We start from the raw sequence: 16,880 nt of genomic DNA, 5'->3' as shown, positions 1-16,880 counted from the left end.
AGCTAAAAGTCTGAACCAGCAGCTGCCAGAATCAAGAGGTGGCATCTTTTGCACAGAGAGAGTGGGACAAAGAAAGAGCAACAACCAGGGTTAACATGGGTTTGGCTGTTTGACAAGGAGAGGGTTAAAAGCAGACAGAGGACTCAGACTGGATCCAGATGCGGGGTTCTTCCTTCTGGATGTGTTCGCATCTAAAGCTAACCTGTTTGCCACCTAGCAGGGCCAGGATTTTACCTTTGTGTTGAATTAATGTGATTTTAATTTGGGAGGAACTGGAGCTTTGTCTAACATCAGTGCTTTGTGCCACATCAACATTAAACAGAGCTTTCTACTGGACTGACACATTTACTGTTAGCCAGCTAATGTTAGCTTCTGACCAGAGGCTGCAGTTTGTACAGTTTGTCCCAACCAGGCATCTGTAGTTTATGTTGTAGCTAGGAAAGGACAGGGACAGTGCCTGAGGACTGACAGACTTGGGTGGTGGTTCCCATTTTTCACACACTACTCAGCCTCCTTGAGAAATCCAATGCCAGGGTGCTGGAAAGGAGGCTCCAACTGATTGTCGAACCTCAGATTCAGGAGGAACAACTCTTTACTCTTGCAAGAATACTGGAGGGATCTTGGGAGATTGCCCATCCAGACTACATATGCTTTGTGGACTTGGAGAAGGCCTATGACAGGGTCCCTCGTGGGATCTGGTGGGGGGTACTTCGGAAGTATGGAGTACCAGGTATCGTTGGTACGAGCCATCCATTCCTAGTATAAACAGAGTGAGAGCTGTGTCCGTATAGTCAAACACATTCCCAGTTAGTGTTGGCTTTTGTCAGGGTTGTAACTGATCCAGTTTGTGATTTTAATGGACAAGATCTCATGGTACAGATGGGGGGAGGAGAACGTCTGGTTTGGAGACCACAAAATTTCATCTCTGCTATTCACTGATGATGTGGTTTGGCTGGCTTCATGACCTCCAGCATGCACTGGGGCAGTTTGCAGCCGAGTGTGAAGTGATGGGGATGAGAGTTAGCACCTCCAAGTCTGAGGCCATGGTGCTCTGGTGGAAAATGGTGGACTGTTCCCTCTGGGTTGGGAGTGAGTTGCTGCCTCAAGTGAAGGAGTTTAAGTATCTCGAGGTCTTGTTCATGAGTGAGGGTAAATCGAGTGTGAGATTGACAGGCGGATAGGGGCAGCATCAGCAGTAATGCAGACTTTGTACCAGACCATCATGGTGAAGAAGGAGCTGAGCAAAGCTCTCAATTTACCAGTCCATTTATCCAACCCTCACCTATGGTCACAAGCTGTGGGTAGTGACAGAAAGAATAAGATCACAAATGCAAGTGGCTAAAATGAGTTTCCTTTGCAGGGTGACCGGACTTGGCCTTAGAGACAGGGTGTGGAGTTCGGACATCCAGAAGGGGCTCGGAGTAGAGCCACTGGTCCTTCACATCTAAAGAAGCCAGTCGAGGTGGTTCAGGAATCTTATCAGCATGCCTCCAGGGCGCCTCCCTTTGGAGGCCTTCAGGACGTGTGCAGGGTGTATTTATTTATCATTGCACATTGTCTACATTCATGTTTAATTTTGTTCACCTATGCGTAATTATTGTTCATGGATTTAGTGTCAGAATATGGATTCACAATGAGCTGGAGTGCACCTCACCCTCTGTCTCGTCAACACCATCCCACAGCAGCTTTAAGCACAATAACAAATTAATTGTAAAACAACTAAGTTTCCTAAGTTTCTGAGTAAATTGTGGTGTGTGGTTCATAAAGGTAATTAGATGTTTTTGTGGAGACTTATTTTGGAATATTGGATCTCAAATTAGGTTGTTTTAATTAGTTTATCTGTTATTTTCTGGAAACTATTTAGAGATGATATAGATATGAAGATTTATATTGTGTTTATTAGTTTGTTAAGTAGCCAGCTTGGACTTTCAAGTCCTGTTCACGGTAATAATCATGAGTTTATGGTCATGACACATACATTTTACCTAGCCCCACCCAAATATTTTCTTGTTTTAAAGAGAACAATCTTGTTATAAAGAGAACACTTTCTCATTACAAAAGAAACACTGTGCATTTTTTGTTCTCATGGTGGCAGCAGCACACTGCCATATTTTGATCATATCAGTCATCTAGCTGTTGTTTTATGCTGTGACTGTATCATTCAGCTTCACCATCTTATTCATCAGTTCGTTTGCTACCACCTGACTTGTAACATACATAGTTGTATAAATAAAACTACCTTGACTGGGTTTAAAAGACACTTTAGTCAGACTATGCAAAACAGTTTTCATGTTTAAAATAACATCCCGCAGAGAAGAGAAAGTTGAGTTTATGATAAATGTAATTGTCTGAGGGTGATTTAGTGGTGATTGTGTGCTCTGATTTACTGAGATTTCCTAGGCTGCTTCTGTTCAAATACATCTGATAAAAGTCAACAAAGTTTTATGTTCTTATCATAAAACCGCTCAGTGTGATTTTCTGCCTTCTCCACCAGACTGATGTTCAGCACAACAGAAACACCAACAGCTTCACTGCTCCTCATACATGTTTTATCATTAATCATACAATGTTGCTTTGCTCAGTTAAGACACTTATCACAATGTGTTCATTTTGTTACATGGATATGGTTTTGTGGGGGCTTCTGAAAGTCCTGTCCCCTAAAAATGTCTCATCGCTGGCTCTGTTCATCTTTGGTCTGTGCCAAACAAAAGAAATCAACCCAGCTGCTAACTCTGATTTTCAAAGCTGGAAAATAATAATTTTGTCCATTTTGTCCTTGAAAGAAGCTCCAGCTGCAGTTTCCATAGTTCACCCATGTATGAAGCAGGAAGCGCTGACGCCTCGCCCTGTGGCTCTGAAAACGGCTGATGATTGGTTGTCAGCAGCTGTGGCGGCAGCAGATGCTCCGCTTGACAATGACGGGCGATGGACAATGGGAACCAGTATGTCTCTGGGGAACATCTGTCCTCACCGCCGCTGTCAGGAGACCTGGACAGCAGAAAGAAAAGCAGCATTAGGATGGAGGCGGAGCGTCTGAGGCCGCCATGGAGAAAACTCTCTATGTGAAGTGTGTTTGGACTTGGTAAAACAATAAGTATAAAAATAAAACATGACTGTGTCTGCTCCAATACCAGTCTTCAGGATTGACTTGGGACATCTACAGTAGACACTATTCATTGTTACTCTCAACTTTCAGAATACATGGGAACAAATGAATGCCCAATATGCTCAGTGAAAACTAGTTTAGCGCAGGGATCCCAGTAAACTTCACAGGTTAAAATAAAAGCACCAGAAACACAAAAGACAGCAACAATATCAAATAAAACCGAATGTTGTGCATGTTGTGTGTAATTCTGGTTGTGCTCATTAGCTTAAGTGCAGTTAATGTTGATAAAGCGAAGTCTTACTTAGAACACTGTGCATCTGTTCATTAAGAAAAGAGCTTCTCTAATGAAATATATAAAATAATTCACATAAAAGCATGAAGATGAAGTTGTCAGGTGAAGTCTGTCGAGCTGAAACTCCTCCACAGCGGCTCAGTTTGAATCCTCAGCTTAATGTTTTCCTTCTAGCTGGTGTCAGCGAGTGTCTCGACCGAGCCACTCTGCTGGACTTCATTAGAGGAAATGAGCCTCACACAAACCACAGAATTAAAAACCCACACAGTCCTTCATCCAATTAGCACAGAGTCACTGACAAGAGTGGAATTTATAGAACAACATGTCTTTGCATGTTAGAGATACAGGGGGAGGAGGGAACAAGGTAGTGCCTGTGTTGGGGACTATTTATAGCAGCAGATTAATCCCCATTTGGTCTCTACTGAGTATTTCCAGCAGCAGGACGGTGTATGTGGGACTGAGTCAAAAAGAAATACAGTGTGTGTTCATGAAAATGAAGTGCAGCAGTGTGGGTCACTGATGTGTTTTAATAGTTAACAAAGGAGCTTGAGGGCACAGAGCAAGAACATACAGCTGGGTGACAAACTAAAGCACAAACCAGAATATAGACCAGCGAGGCCTCGTCAGGGCCGAGTCTCCAGAGCGATGTCAGGTCTCCTCTGTCGCAGGATGAAACCTCCTCCTTCCAGACCAGATCCCCTCATTGTGTCCGACCCGCTGTGTCCGACCCACTGTGTCGTCCTCATGAAGCCATTCAGTGACCTACAGCTGCAGCCATGAGTCAGTTCACTGGTAGAAAATGAACCTCAGCTATTTAGAAGCAACAGTCACCGACATGTTCTGGTTCCACCTTCTTTAATGTGAGGAGCTGATGCTTTTCTTTGTCAGACATGAGAATCAGCTGAGTCTCTGTGGATCTGTTGGTTGGACACAACAAGACGTGTGGAGACGCCACCTTTGGCTCTGGAGAGTCACAGTGGCACTTTTCCCAGTGTCTGACATTCTGGGGCCAAACAGATCAATCAGATCATCAGGACGATGATCAGCTGATTGATCAGTGATGCTGCTGGTTGGGTTTCGTTTCACTTATCATCCATGGGTTTATCAGGTTTTGGACACAAGCTTTTCATGAGGTTTGTTTACAAGAAGAATAACATTTTAGAGTGTTATGATTTATTAATGGAGCTGCAACTGATAAAATAATATTTTAGCTGAATGATTCATAACCTTTGGTCTTTCTGAGGCTGCACTACACCACACTCTCATGTGACAGCAGCTCCACCCAAGATGCAGCTTTTGTATCTCACAGAGTGGACACGTTCTCCTGAAGACTCTGGGACTGATTAAAAACAAGATGCTCTGGGGACGAGTGGGGCCACTTTCTGTCTGTCCCAGTGAAGGCAGAGCTCTTTGTAATTGCTTCCAGGTGAAGATTCACATGAAGGAGAAGCAGCAGTGGCAGCAGCATCCATGAGCCGCTCACCTCTGAATTATTCATGTCCCACATGTTTGACTGCAGCCGGAATCCTTAAAAAGCCGTAGGAGTCGGACAAAGATGAGCTGGATTACATCGAGAACCATACATCACTCTGAAACAGTATCAACATTCACACTGTCCCTAAACACTCATCTGCTCACAGCTGATTAAACATGGACTTGAGGGTGCGTTTGGAACATTTCAAATGCTACTTAAACTCCTGCAGTCACAGCACATGTGAAGAGTCTTTGCAGAAAAAATGCTGCTGCTGTGATACACTAACCTCACGGCCCAAATTCATTAAGCAACTCACTGTCAGGCTGTTGTGAATAGAACCCAAGTGCAGAGACCAAACAGGAAATGGTTGCTTCAGGAAGAGCACATGGCAAAAGGCCATGAGTGTGTGAGGTCAGCACAAAGACAAAAACATGAATGGGCACTGGCCTAGAGGTCATAATGTGAACCAAGCTGAGCCAATAGGCACTTTCAGGCCAAACAGTTCTGGGGACTTAGTTCTAGAGACTACCCAAATGGGGAGCACCCCCAGGAGCTACACACCTTCATGGGCTTTTTCCTGTTTGCATTCGCTCCGCCAGTCGGAACACTGAAGTAAAGTTATATTAAGCCAAGTGTTAGCGATTAACATTAGGAGCCAGTAACCCTCTACAGAGGCTTCATAGGCAGACTGCAGCTCCTCGTGTTGGTGATGGCTATTGATCGCTGTTGTTTACACGACTAACATGTTTTATTTTTTTAAATGTACATGTACGTAACTCATGGTTCCTACTGTGCTTGGAGCGTACCTCCCCTGAAGAAGGAGCTAAAACAGTCCCTCCAAATGGCCTATTATCATTCTCAGTTCCTGCGGTGCAGACACACAAAAAAGAGGGTCCATCAGTTCTATGAACAGGTCTATGAAAAGCCTCCTGCGGTCCAAACGTGCCCAAACTGGCAACTAGACAGAAGAACCTAAAGGCACATAAAGAGGAGAAGCAGGGGTGGGGCAGGTAGTGATGGTGAGAAAACAGACAAAGGAAGGCCATGAAAGTAAGAGGAGGATGACATATTCATTTAATCACACACTTTTTCTGTATCTATTTATTTTATGGGCATATTTCTTTTACATGTGCAATAATTTATTTATAATTTTTATGCATTGATTGCTATATTTTTTATTTATGCATTTGCTTATTTATTTCAACACTTATTCTTCTATTTGTGTAACCATTTATTTATTCATTTCTGATTTTGTGAACACTGATTCATTTTCTTCAGTCATTTTTCGTCCTCCACATTAAGAGACCCGTCCACTGACTGTTTTCTGTGAATCTCTGGTTGTTTCTTGTGTTTACCTTCGGTTCTTTTTTCTGTTTGTTTAAACACCTGGCTGTGAATTAAAAACTCCCTCCCAGTGGGAGAATGAGGAAGCGACGCATGACAGGTGTTTCGTTCTCATCCTCTTACTATAATTGACCCCACTGGGCTGTCAGGCTTTAGTGAGAGCCAATCAGAGTGCAAGATTAAACTGTGTGGTCACAGCAGGTCATGTGAAACCAACAACAGGAGCCAGGAAGTGAGATCACCTCGTGACATCCAGGTGTTTTGGTTATCGTGTCATCGGTGAGGTTCAGCCAGTTGTTTCAGTCAGAGCTATTTGTGTTTAACTTTAGTGTGTGAAAAGCTGTGCTGACATGTGAGGGGAAAGTCCTTCAGCACAGAGAGGTTTAATTTTGTTATTTAATTTAATTTAGTGAAATAAATGAAACACTAATGTGTCCAAGAAATGTTTTAATGTGTTATTATTTGGTTGTTGTGTGTTTATCAGTGTATGAGATAGTTAATCAGTACTGGAAAGCTGGAAAATGTTATTTTCTATTTCTATACCTCTGCCTAAAAGAAATCCTGTTCCACCCTCAGTGAATGCTGGAGATCTTACATGAACAAAGAAGCGAAGCATTTTTATCCAGTATATCTTGAAGCTATTTCTTAGTGGTTCTGTTTTGGAGCAAAATCAATCGCATCCTGGAAACTAACAAAAAACTAATAACTAACAAAAGCTGTCTTCAGTTTTAAGGGATTTGTGGAAAATAAGACTGCATCCTTTAGGCAGCTTTACAGTTAATAAAACATGTTTGTTGTGTCTCCTTCAGCCTGACAGGTTTGTGTCCTTTGGACATTTTGGAATCTTCGCCAGAACTTAAGATGAAGTGCTGCGAGTTGGAACAACCTGAGTCTGAGATGAACAGGTGTCTTCAGATAGAACTGGAGGGATTGAACCTGCTGAGCAGCTGCAACATTTCATCCCCCAACAGTCATATATGAACATTACAGTCAGTGGAGCAGGCGTGTAATTTGCCATCATCAAGGTATAATCAGGCAGATCTCATTTGTGCTCGCTGCACCTGGAAAGTTCTTTTTTTGTTCTTCCACAGCGTAACTGTCCTAGGATACAGTGTCTGACTTGTCTGCACAGTATGTTTCTGTGTCTTTGTGTGGAGAAGCCTCCTATGTGGCTGACACCTGCAGAGGTACTTTGAATTCATTTTCAGTCACACCAGGAGAAAAAGACAGAGAAGCAAATGACAGTATGCTCAGTCAGACAGAAATTCTATTCTCCTTGGAGAAGACAACTATTATCTTTGAGTGTGATGCAAATTCAGAAAGAGAATACCCTGTAAATTGTTTTTGTAGAACAGGAGAGATGACAGCTGCAGCACATCCTTGCCTTGTTTTCTGTCAATTTGACTGAAATCTCCCTGTAAACACTCTGAGGTAGCAGTGGAGGAGGGATCTGCGTTCCAGTTGGCTACATATCCACCTTCATTAAGCTCCAAACACTAACACGTGTGGACGCTGCTGTTGCTTCCATCCATCCATTATCTATAGTGCTTATCCTAACAAGGACTGGGGGGGCCGGAGCCAATCTCAGCTGACACTGGGCGAGAGGCGGGGTCCACCCTGGACGGGTTGCCAGTTCGTCACAGGGCTGACACTTAGAGAGACACCTACACTCACTCCTACAGGCAGTTTAGAGTCTCCAGTCAACCTAAGCTGCATGTCTTTGGACTGTGGGAGGAAGCCGGAGCACCAGGAGAGAACCCACGCAGGCACAGGGAGAACATGCAGACTACGCACAGGAAACTTCTCGCTGTGAGGTGACAGCGCTAACCACTGCACCACCATGCCGCACCCCAAGGGGCACAATGCATAATGTAACACAAGGTCAAATAACATAACGTAGCACTAACCACTGCGCCGCTGTGCCGCCCTGTTGTTACTTCCACTTCAGCATAATTCACATCAGATCAATAATTGATCAATATCATAGTTGTGGACCAAGCAGTATCAAATAGCAGATGAAAGATAAGTTGTCTCCCAGTCCCACTGACAGAATTGAATCTGTCTGGATAATTTACTGGATCTCTGTTTGGTTCAGCTTTGATATGTATAAAACTAAGACATTTCCACACACACTTGTAAAAGGCCTCAAACTATTGTTCCTAAATATCTCGGCAGTGGCCGTCTTCATTTTGTGTCTCCTTGTAATTGCTTTGTAGCATTTTTATGACTCTTTGTGGTTGTTTTGCATTAGTTTGTAGTCACTGTGGTCTTTTGCAACTCTTTGTGGTAATTCTTCACATGTTGTGTTTTTGCACTAGTTTGGTGACTGTGCAGTTGTTGTGTTTCCCTTTTGGGTCATTCTGCATTTATTTGTAGTCATTTTGTATGTCTTTGTAGTATTTTTGTGTCTTTCTGGAGTTGTGTTCATCAAGTGTTCGCTGAAGGGTTTTTTCTTTGGTTTTCCTTTAATACTGTAAGGTCTTGACCTTGCTATGTAAGGTGCTCTGAGATTGTTGTTGTTGTGAACTGGCTCTATACAAATAAACCAGAATTCAACAGAATTTTGTGTCTCCTGGCAGTTATTCTGTTTATGTGTGTGTCTTTGTTGTTGTTCTGTGTTTCTTTGTGGTTGATTTGAATCTATTTGTAGGTGATTTGGGTCAGTTTGGTCTTTGTGAGTCTTTCTGGAACAGCGGACTGAGCGATGTATAAAGGAGTCCACGTTTTCAAGTGAGAAACCATAATTGAGACAAAGTATATAAAATACAAAAGCCCAAACAGACAACAATCAGATGACAGAAATGAGCTTTGCCATGTTGTCAGTCATACATCAGTTTAAATTACACAACAACAAAGCGTTCAGTTACCAGTGTGTGTGTGTGTGTGTGTGTGTGTGTGTGTGTGTGTGTGTTATCTGCTGTTTCCATGATAAACACTGCAGCTGGGAGTAAACTGGAAAACAGTGTAATTGCTTTCTGATGAATCGTGGCTGGTTGTGAGAAAGAATGAGCTCTGTTTCTATTTATTTCACTTCCCAAGTAAAAACAACCCAGAAATCATCTCATTAATATTGTAACCCTGCAGCTTCTTCAAATATTAAAGCGAGCTATGAGGCCATTTTTAATATCCCCACAGCCTATAGATGTTTAAAATCCTCCTGAGGGATCACAGTCCGGCACCAAAGCACAGGTGAGTGTGAAACTGTTTTAATAAACTTTGAAATCGCTAAGAAGAAACGGTTCTATTTGTATCTTTATCTACTGTGAGAGATGCTGCACCTGGAGCAGGTTAACACACACGACTAAATGGCCTCATCCTGCATCACTGGAATCTGCTTCATCTTCGCTGGCAGCACTTTATTTTACAGTTGTTTCCTCGTAGTCTGGTATTAATTAAAGAAAAAATGAGACAATGCTCTGACGATGTCATTTTACTTAGCTCACTTAGTTGTGTTGAATTTATTACAGATTTAATGGATGGGTGGATGGGTTACTGAACAGGCCTATTGGGCAACGAAAGTCTATCAAATGACTACAGAAAAACACAAAACAAGAAAAACAGCTACAAAGAGTTACAAAACCGTTAAAAAAGACTGACAATGACCCCATACACAGCAAAATGACTACTAAAATGTAGAAGAATGACTACAACAGAGGCAAAGTCACTAAAATTTGTCCCAAAGCAAGTATAAATACATGCAAAACGACCACAGTGAGGTGCAAAAGAAGTAAAAATTAACAAAAAAGGGCTAGAAAGAGACACAAAACAACCACGAGAAGACAGACTGACCACATGTAGCTGACCAATCTGTGAAGTGTAGGAGAGGTAGGGGCCTCATGTGTCTGTGCTCAGGGGCCCATTGTGCCATAATCTGTCCAAGATTTACTAAACCCCAGTGAATAGTCATTACTCATCTGTTTATTTTTGGAAACGCTTTTCTACATTTATGCCAAACTGAACATTTGTCTGTGGACACTCTGTGTAGTCCACCTCCTGCCGTCTGAATAAAGGTCTATAAAAATAGAAAAGTGTGGGTCAACCTTTGAGAGATGTTCAGGATAAAAGCAAGGACATGTTCTTAAACAGTGGATCCCTGTAAGCCTGTAAGCCTCCTCAAGGCTAAGACCATCATTTGTTCCTCCTTTCTTTCTGGCTTTTAATGAACGCTGACTCCTCTCCTGGAGTAAACAGCGGAGTTCCGCGGTGGTTCGCCCGCTCCACCGCTGTGTCTCTCTAATTTAATTTGCTTTACAGAGAGGCAATCAGATCCGCTGTCCTTCATTAGCAGAGGAGCTTGTTAATGTGATGCTCCTTTAAAAAAGCAGATTTTGTTATCTACTATATTCGGTGCTGAGCCAGAGGTGGCAGACAGAACAACACGCCGCCATCTTTCGACCTAATGATGTTGAAGTGCTGCTGCGTGCCAGAGCCTGGGGAGAAGTTCATCAGCTGGAGGACGAGCTCAGAGGGTGGGATTTCCTCTCCCAGCATCCCCAGCTTTCAGTTAGAGTCAGGATCCAGGGTTTAGAGGAAGATAAAATCACCATTCCTTCATTATATCGCACCGTCAGGCCTATTCTAGGATCATTTATGCCTTAAATGTTTTTATTATCTTCACTGAATCAAAATGAACTTTTCATTTAAATAAGGGATTTTAAGAGAATTACTCATGGCTATGTGCATGGAGGCTCTGGTAATTAAGCCATTTTTCTATCACCTTTTGTCCTGAGAACAACCCCTAACTGATGATAACCTTTAATTGCTCCCTTTAACATGGGGATACAACTGTGTAAAAAGCCTCATTAAATCTGCTTTGATTCAGAGTTGTAAAACAAAGTGAAACTTCCAAGGTGGTAAAGGTTTTAACTGGTGAAAAACAAAAAAATATATTTCACAAAAAGAGTTTTAAAAAGGAAGGTACAGTAAATGAACCATTAAAAACAATATCACACCTTTCTTAAGATAAAATAATTTGTTTTTCTGTAAGTGGAGAATGAACAACACTAAAAGAACAAAAGACGCCAAATGTGTTAGATTTAAGGTGGCCTGAAGTGCTGCCGCAGTGTTTCTGTCTGTCTGTGTCCCCAGGAGGCCGAGAGGCAACGCTCCAGTGATCTGACTCTGCTGTCCATCTTTAAAACAACAAGTTCCCAGCGGAGGACAAACCTCTCACTCCAGACGGAGGAGGAGGATTTGAACCATTCTGAGCTGTAACACTCAGCTGCGATTTGACAGGCTCTGTTACACAGAGGATGGACTGGTCTCAGAGTGACCAACTAGAACGCAGCCTGGAAAAACGGAGTAGGGTCGGTGTTTTGGTGCAGGCTCTGCCCGTCAGCTTACAGACACTCAGAGGAAGCTCTTAGTGCCGACAGCAGACGCCCAGGTTCCGTCGTCTTTCTGCAGTAATCTCCTTTCTTAGGTTACATGTAAACTAGAAACCTGACTTCAGTGATCGGCAGAGGATTAGAGAAACCCAATTCCCCACCTAGAGTTCCCCTGGAGAAAGTTGATTTCTTGTCTGTGTATAAACATGACAAAATTTCTAATCCAGTTTTTAACCTGTGAGCTTGTGTAGGACACAGACTGCCATCCAGTTTTATTATTATTGACTGTCCAGTTTTTTTGAATATAAAATATCTGCAGACAGTGAGAAATGCCCATCACAGAGTCCAGGTCGTCTACTAATATCTTGTTTGATCATACCAACAGTCAAAAACCCAAAGAAATTCGGCGGATGATGACCAGATGATGACCGGATGATGATGCACCAAATCACAGGAGAAACTGGAGCCTGAGGTTTTGCCTCATAAATGACTTGATTGACATTATTATCAAAATTGTTACCAAATAATATTCTGATAATTGACTATTCCAGTAGGTGTTTCAGTTCTAGGAACTTCAAAGAAGAGAGTCTTGACTGAAGGTCCACTCACATGACCTAAACGCTGCTGATGCAGAGAATCAGCCTCGTCGGGCCAACGGTCCTCAGTTATTCAGAGAATCACAAAGAATTCAAAGATGATGAAAAGCTGTTTTAAAACTTAACAAATCTTGATTGAGGTTTGGTTGATGTGATGAATATCTGATGTCAAGAGGCTTTTGAAGAACTGCTGCTAATCAGCTTCTGTGAAGAGTGACAGGCGGAGGAGGGAAGACTCATGGGTAGCAATTATTCAATCAACCCGCGCACACAGGCTGTTGTTTTAATAAGGGCCAGCAGCGTCCTCGTTAGAAGATGTTATTATGTTATTAGAAACTGATGTTAAAATTAGATTGTTGATTGGAACTAAACACACAGAGGGCGAGAAGGAAATAATGAAGGGCACCAACTAAAGAACATTTCCAACTTTAAGTATTCTTCTGATTTTTTAAAAACATTTGTCATTTTCTCAGTATTATTTCTGATTGTTCCCACACTTAATTTTTAGGTTTCTATGAGTGTGGTGTGAAACAGGAAGAAAGCACATGAACATTTAGCTCACAGTCACATGTGTGGCGGTTGTAGAAACAGACTTGTATCAGGAGCGTTTTACTCCTGGTGAGTTTTACTCCATCTGTGGATCATCAAAATAAAAATGCCTTATTAAGAAAAGATGGTGCCTTTGTCACCATGAGCCAGAATTAACATTCACTTACTGCGCTGGCGAGTTGGACATAACAGGCACGCATCTGACCAAAAACACAAACACAAAGTACATTTCTGTAATGAGGGTCTGAGCTACAGATGGATCACAGAGCGAGGGCACAGGCCCCGGGACCCATCAGGAGGCTGTTCCTGTAGGAAACCAAGTTATTTGATAAGTGCTCATACGTGAGCAACAATGCACACAACAGTCACAGATGAACAGGCTCAGATTCTCACCGTGGTGGTTTTGACTCGGCCTCCCGGTTGCGTGCAGGTCCAGCCCGACCGATTAACCAGGAGATCACATCCTTCCTCGTCCAAACACGGAGTCATCTCACACCACTGTCGACTCCTGATGATATGAACTGAGGACAAACATGGAGAGGAAACAGGTGAGTTTATTAGTTTCATCTCCATTTTCACTTGAATACATCACTCAGACTCAGTGCTGAGTGACCCACTTCTCCACTTTCACTGTATTATCAATAGATTTCAGTGTTTGTTGCTGTTACTAAATAATATAATGTCAGATAAATGATTTACAGCCCCTCCACTGACCTCTTACTGTTCTCTCTTATCATCCACTTTTCTCATAGCTTGACATTTTCATTGAACTGTTACGACATTATTATCCAGTATTTATATCGATTACTATTCCTGTATAATGTAAAGTCATTTATTCACCTGCATCAGTGAACTAAACAACTAAAATGAGATGGAAAAACAGACAAAAAAGAAACGACAATATCACAGAGTGTTATTGTCAGGGCAGTTTTTAGAAAATTTTGAGAATAAAACTATGTTTCTTGAAAAAGGCAAAACTTTTATGGAGACTGTAATGTTATGATTACAACGTGGTAATATTGATACTGTTTCTTATGAACAAACAATTTTATATCAAAAGAAAACATTTATATTTCTTTAAAGCACTTAAAAATAAAATTGTATAATACAATTGGATTCTAACAGCGGGACATTTCAGCTTAAAATGTGACTTTATTTTGAAAATATTTTTTAAAATTGTATGTATCTTTATCCCTAAACATTACTTTGCACAGAAATAATAACTTTATTTTTGTTTCATTAAAACATTTTATTTTCATTATCAAAATATAACAAAATTTTAACTTTATTCCCATAAATGTACAACGTTTGTCTTTCTAACTGGTTTGTCCCCATTGTCTTTTCTTTAAAGTTATAACTTTATTCTCTGGAAATTACAGGTTTATTCTTGAAATCTCCCCAGAAAATGGAATACACTATGAGTGAACTGAAGTAAAATCAACAGCCAACATCAGAGAACAGCTTCTCTTTACACACCTCCCTTTCATCATATACTCAGCTATTTATAAAGAAATAGGACATTCTCACAATCGCATCTGCATATCGTAGCTCCCTGATTGGCCCACAGAGGCCAGAGGAGGGGGTGATGAAGAGGAGGGGGAGGAGTATCCTGGGTTGTGGACTGTAACTGAGCAGGAAACAGCTAACACGAAACAAACGGAATCACGATAAGGGGAGTGAGAGGTGAAATATCCTGACTTTTAATCTGGCTCAAGCTCCAAAAACACTGGATCCAACATTTCCCATAATGCTACTGGATATGTGAGCCACCCCCTGCCTGGTAAACACCCATGTTCCACACCTACAGTTTGTGATGCAGGCGTTTCGTTATGATTCTGTCGTGTCTGGGCCTCCAGAGCCACAGATTCACAGGATGAGTACTGCAACACACTAATCTGAAGCTTGTGTGTTAAATTGTGGAATGACCCTTTAAGACAATACTGAAATAACCCAGCAACCCTGTCCGACACCCATTTTTGAGTGGGAAGTCGTGTCTCCACTGTGTAAAACTGTTCTCTTTACCTGAGGGATTGTGGGACAGATGTCGACTCTCTAGATAATCACAGTTACTACCAGTTAGTACCGAGGAGGCCAAAGGTCAGAGTGATGAAGCAAATTTTGTTATGATTCTGGATTATACTGTGTGGCACAACTAGGTAAAGAATATACGGGTAATGCATTCAGAAGGAGAAACATCTGACAGTAATTAACAACATCTCATTAAAGATGGTTGCCGGTCTCAGAGGGAGAGTCACAGAAGAAAGTGATGCACCTCATTATAGACAGGAAAGATATGAAGAGGAAGCATCAAACATAAAAGCAACTAATCACAACAGCTTTTCCTGAAGACAATATATGTGATGATCTGAAGCTCGCTGTCAGGATTCTTATGTCAGTTCTGTCATATGATTGTTATGATTAACAAAATTAAGATATCAGATATAAAATATGAAACGGATATGAAAACAGTAGGTGTTGATGGGACTGTTTTTAAAACTCGATACCTGAATGAGAACAGTGATTTGTCTCACAGAGCCTATCTACCAAGAGTTTCACACATTTGAAATGAATTATAATTGCAGCATAAAAGATGTAAGAAGAAATCTGTGTCAAGTGAAGTGCAAAGAATTTTTAAATATGTGTGTATGTTTTAACTTAACATAATATTAGAAGATGCGATGCAACAGGATACAATACAATGAAGCACAAAGCCAGCTGGACCTGAGCCACATATCTGCTCTCTGCCTGGGTGAGGACGGGGTTCAGGATGCTTTGTGTTCAGGGTAGGTTAGGTCTGGAAAATGGTGGTACTTATTGTGGGGCTCTGAAAGTTGATGACAGCATGGCCTGACACCCCCCTCTTTGGGGCCAAATAATGGTTAGACATTATTTAACTTGTACACTGAGCTTCCAAATGAATGCTGACACACAGACACATGTTGACACACACTGTCTGTCCAGCCAATCACCCTGTCTACTTTGCTATTTAAAAATAATTTCTTCACTCGCAGGGATTTCCTGCTGTTTGGGTGACACTTTACTGACCCATCGCTGCAGCCTCACTCATTCCTGATACAAAATTACAACCCGAGCACAGCCCTGGGAAAGATGAAGGAAATGAAAGGCCTGTAATACATAACCAGGTAATCAGTCCTCCCTCTTGAGTGGCACAGCAGTGGTGTGATTGTGAGCCTCCAATTATCAAACCAATTTCCCACTGAACAACAGCAGCTCCTCTCAGCCACGATACTTAATTAAATTCTCGCACAGCTGCACATAATGGAGAGAAAGCTTCTCCAGAATGAGGAAATACTACTCCTTAGTTTATTAAAAAGGATTTTATTTTGAAAATAAGTTTAGGCTGAAATGTATAAATTATAGTGTAAAAGGGAATATCTAGTATTATCCATAGTCAGAAGGGGGGGACATGTTATGTCATGTTATCTAACAAGCTGGTCATGAAGACATCCTGTTAGCAGATGATGGACCACAGGCCATACCTTCATAGACCATGTCCTCTGAAGGATGTGGCCCCCGAACTGAGACTCGGCCTATAAGGACCATTCTTTTACAGCCTTTTACAGTTTAAGGCCAGCTTAACATACAGCTTGTGGACATAGAGACTAGCTGTAAAAAATGGACTTAGAAGCTAATACTAGGCTACCTAGACTTCATATCATATCATTTACATCACAAAGGGTCAGACATATTGTGAATTTCCAATATACATGATACTGCACACTTGGTGAAAATAACTACAAATGTCAATAAAAAGTGGCTGCGATTGTTCCGTCCCTGGTAAATGCATCAACATAAAATCCAATACCAATACATTCAGATCATTTAAGGCGCTGTCCACTCTATGTTTGTGTAATGAACTGCACAAAAGATGCTACTAACACAGCTAATCTAGGCCATTCATCTGGTGTTATTACAATGTCAGTATGCACCATCTTGGAGTATGTGTGAGCATCCAGTGCTGGAATAAGTGGGAATTTTTTTATCCAGTTCCTCCCATTTTCAGGTTTGATTTGTATGGAAACATTTTACCGCCTCTCTACCTGTGGCTCAGAGGTGTAGCTTTGTGGCCCCTCAGATTCCCCCTGAGACCTGATGAAAGGTTTTCAAAAGCAAAGCAGCAGGAAACCCTGGTTTTTTTTTCCTGAGAGGACAATATGTAATCACAGCTCCT

The 16,880-nt window shown here is 41.7% G+C and overlaps 1 protein-coding gene across 4 annotated transcripts in view; it reads right to left on the bottom strand.

The window, feature by feature from the left end:
- Window positions 1–1,759: 1,759 nt before the first annotated feature.
- Window positions 1,760–16,880, bottom strand: part of LOC109956460 (protein FAM19A5-like) — a 31,578-nt gene continuing 16,457 nt past the window's right edge. The window contains exons 3-5 of one of the 4 annotated variants that reach the window (XR_002274406.1): window positions 13,082–13,209; window positions 12,856–12,994; window positions 12,286–12,773 (exon numbers count right to left, since the gene is read on the bottom strand). Coding sequence is in view for 3 of the 4 variants with exons in the window: in XM_020593595.1 (XP_020449251.1) it covers window positions 5,788–5,844; window positions 13,082–13,209 (185 nt within the window). In the remaining variant the exon portion in view is untranslated. Of the gene's footprint in view, window positions 2,989–4,453; window positions 5,845–12,285; window positions 12,995–13,081; window positions 13,210–16,880 lie in introns of those variants that run through there. The other 3 variants (XM_020593596.1, XM_020593595.1, XM_020593594.1) reach the window with 3 other exon arrangements.

This window comes from Monopterus albus, unplaced genomic scaffold (genome assembly GCF_001952655.1).
Source record: "Monopterus albus unplaced genomic scaffold, M_albus_1.0 scaffold19.1, whole genome shotgun sequence".
NCBI classification, from domain to species: Eukaryota; Metazoa; Chordata; class Actinopteri; order Synbranchiformes; family Synbranchidae; genus Monopterus; species Monopterus albus.
The sequence above is the reverse complement of the archived record's forward strand: the minus strand, read 5'-3'. Positions and strand labels throughout refer to the sequence as shown.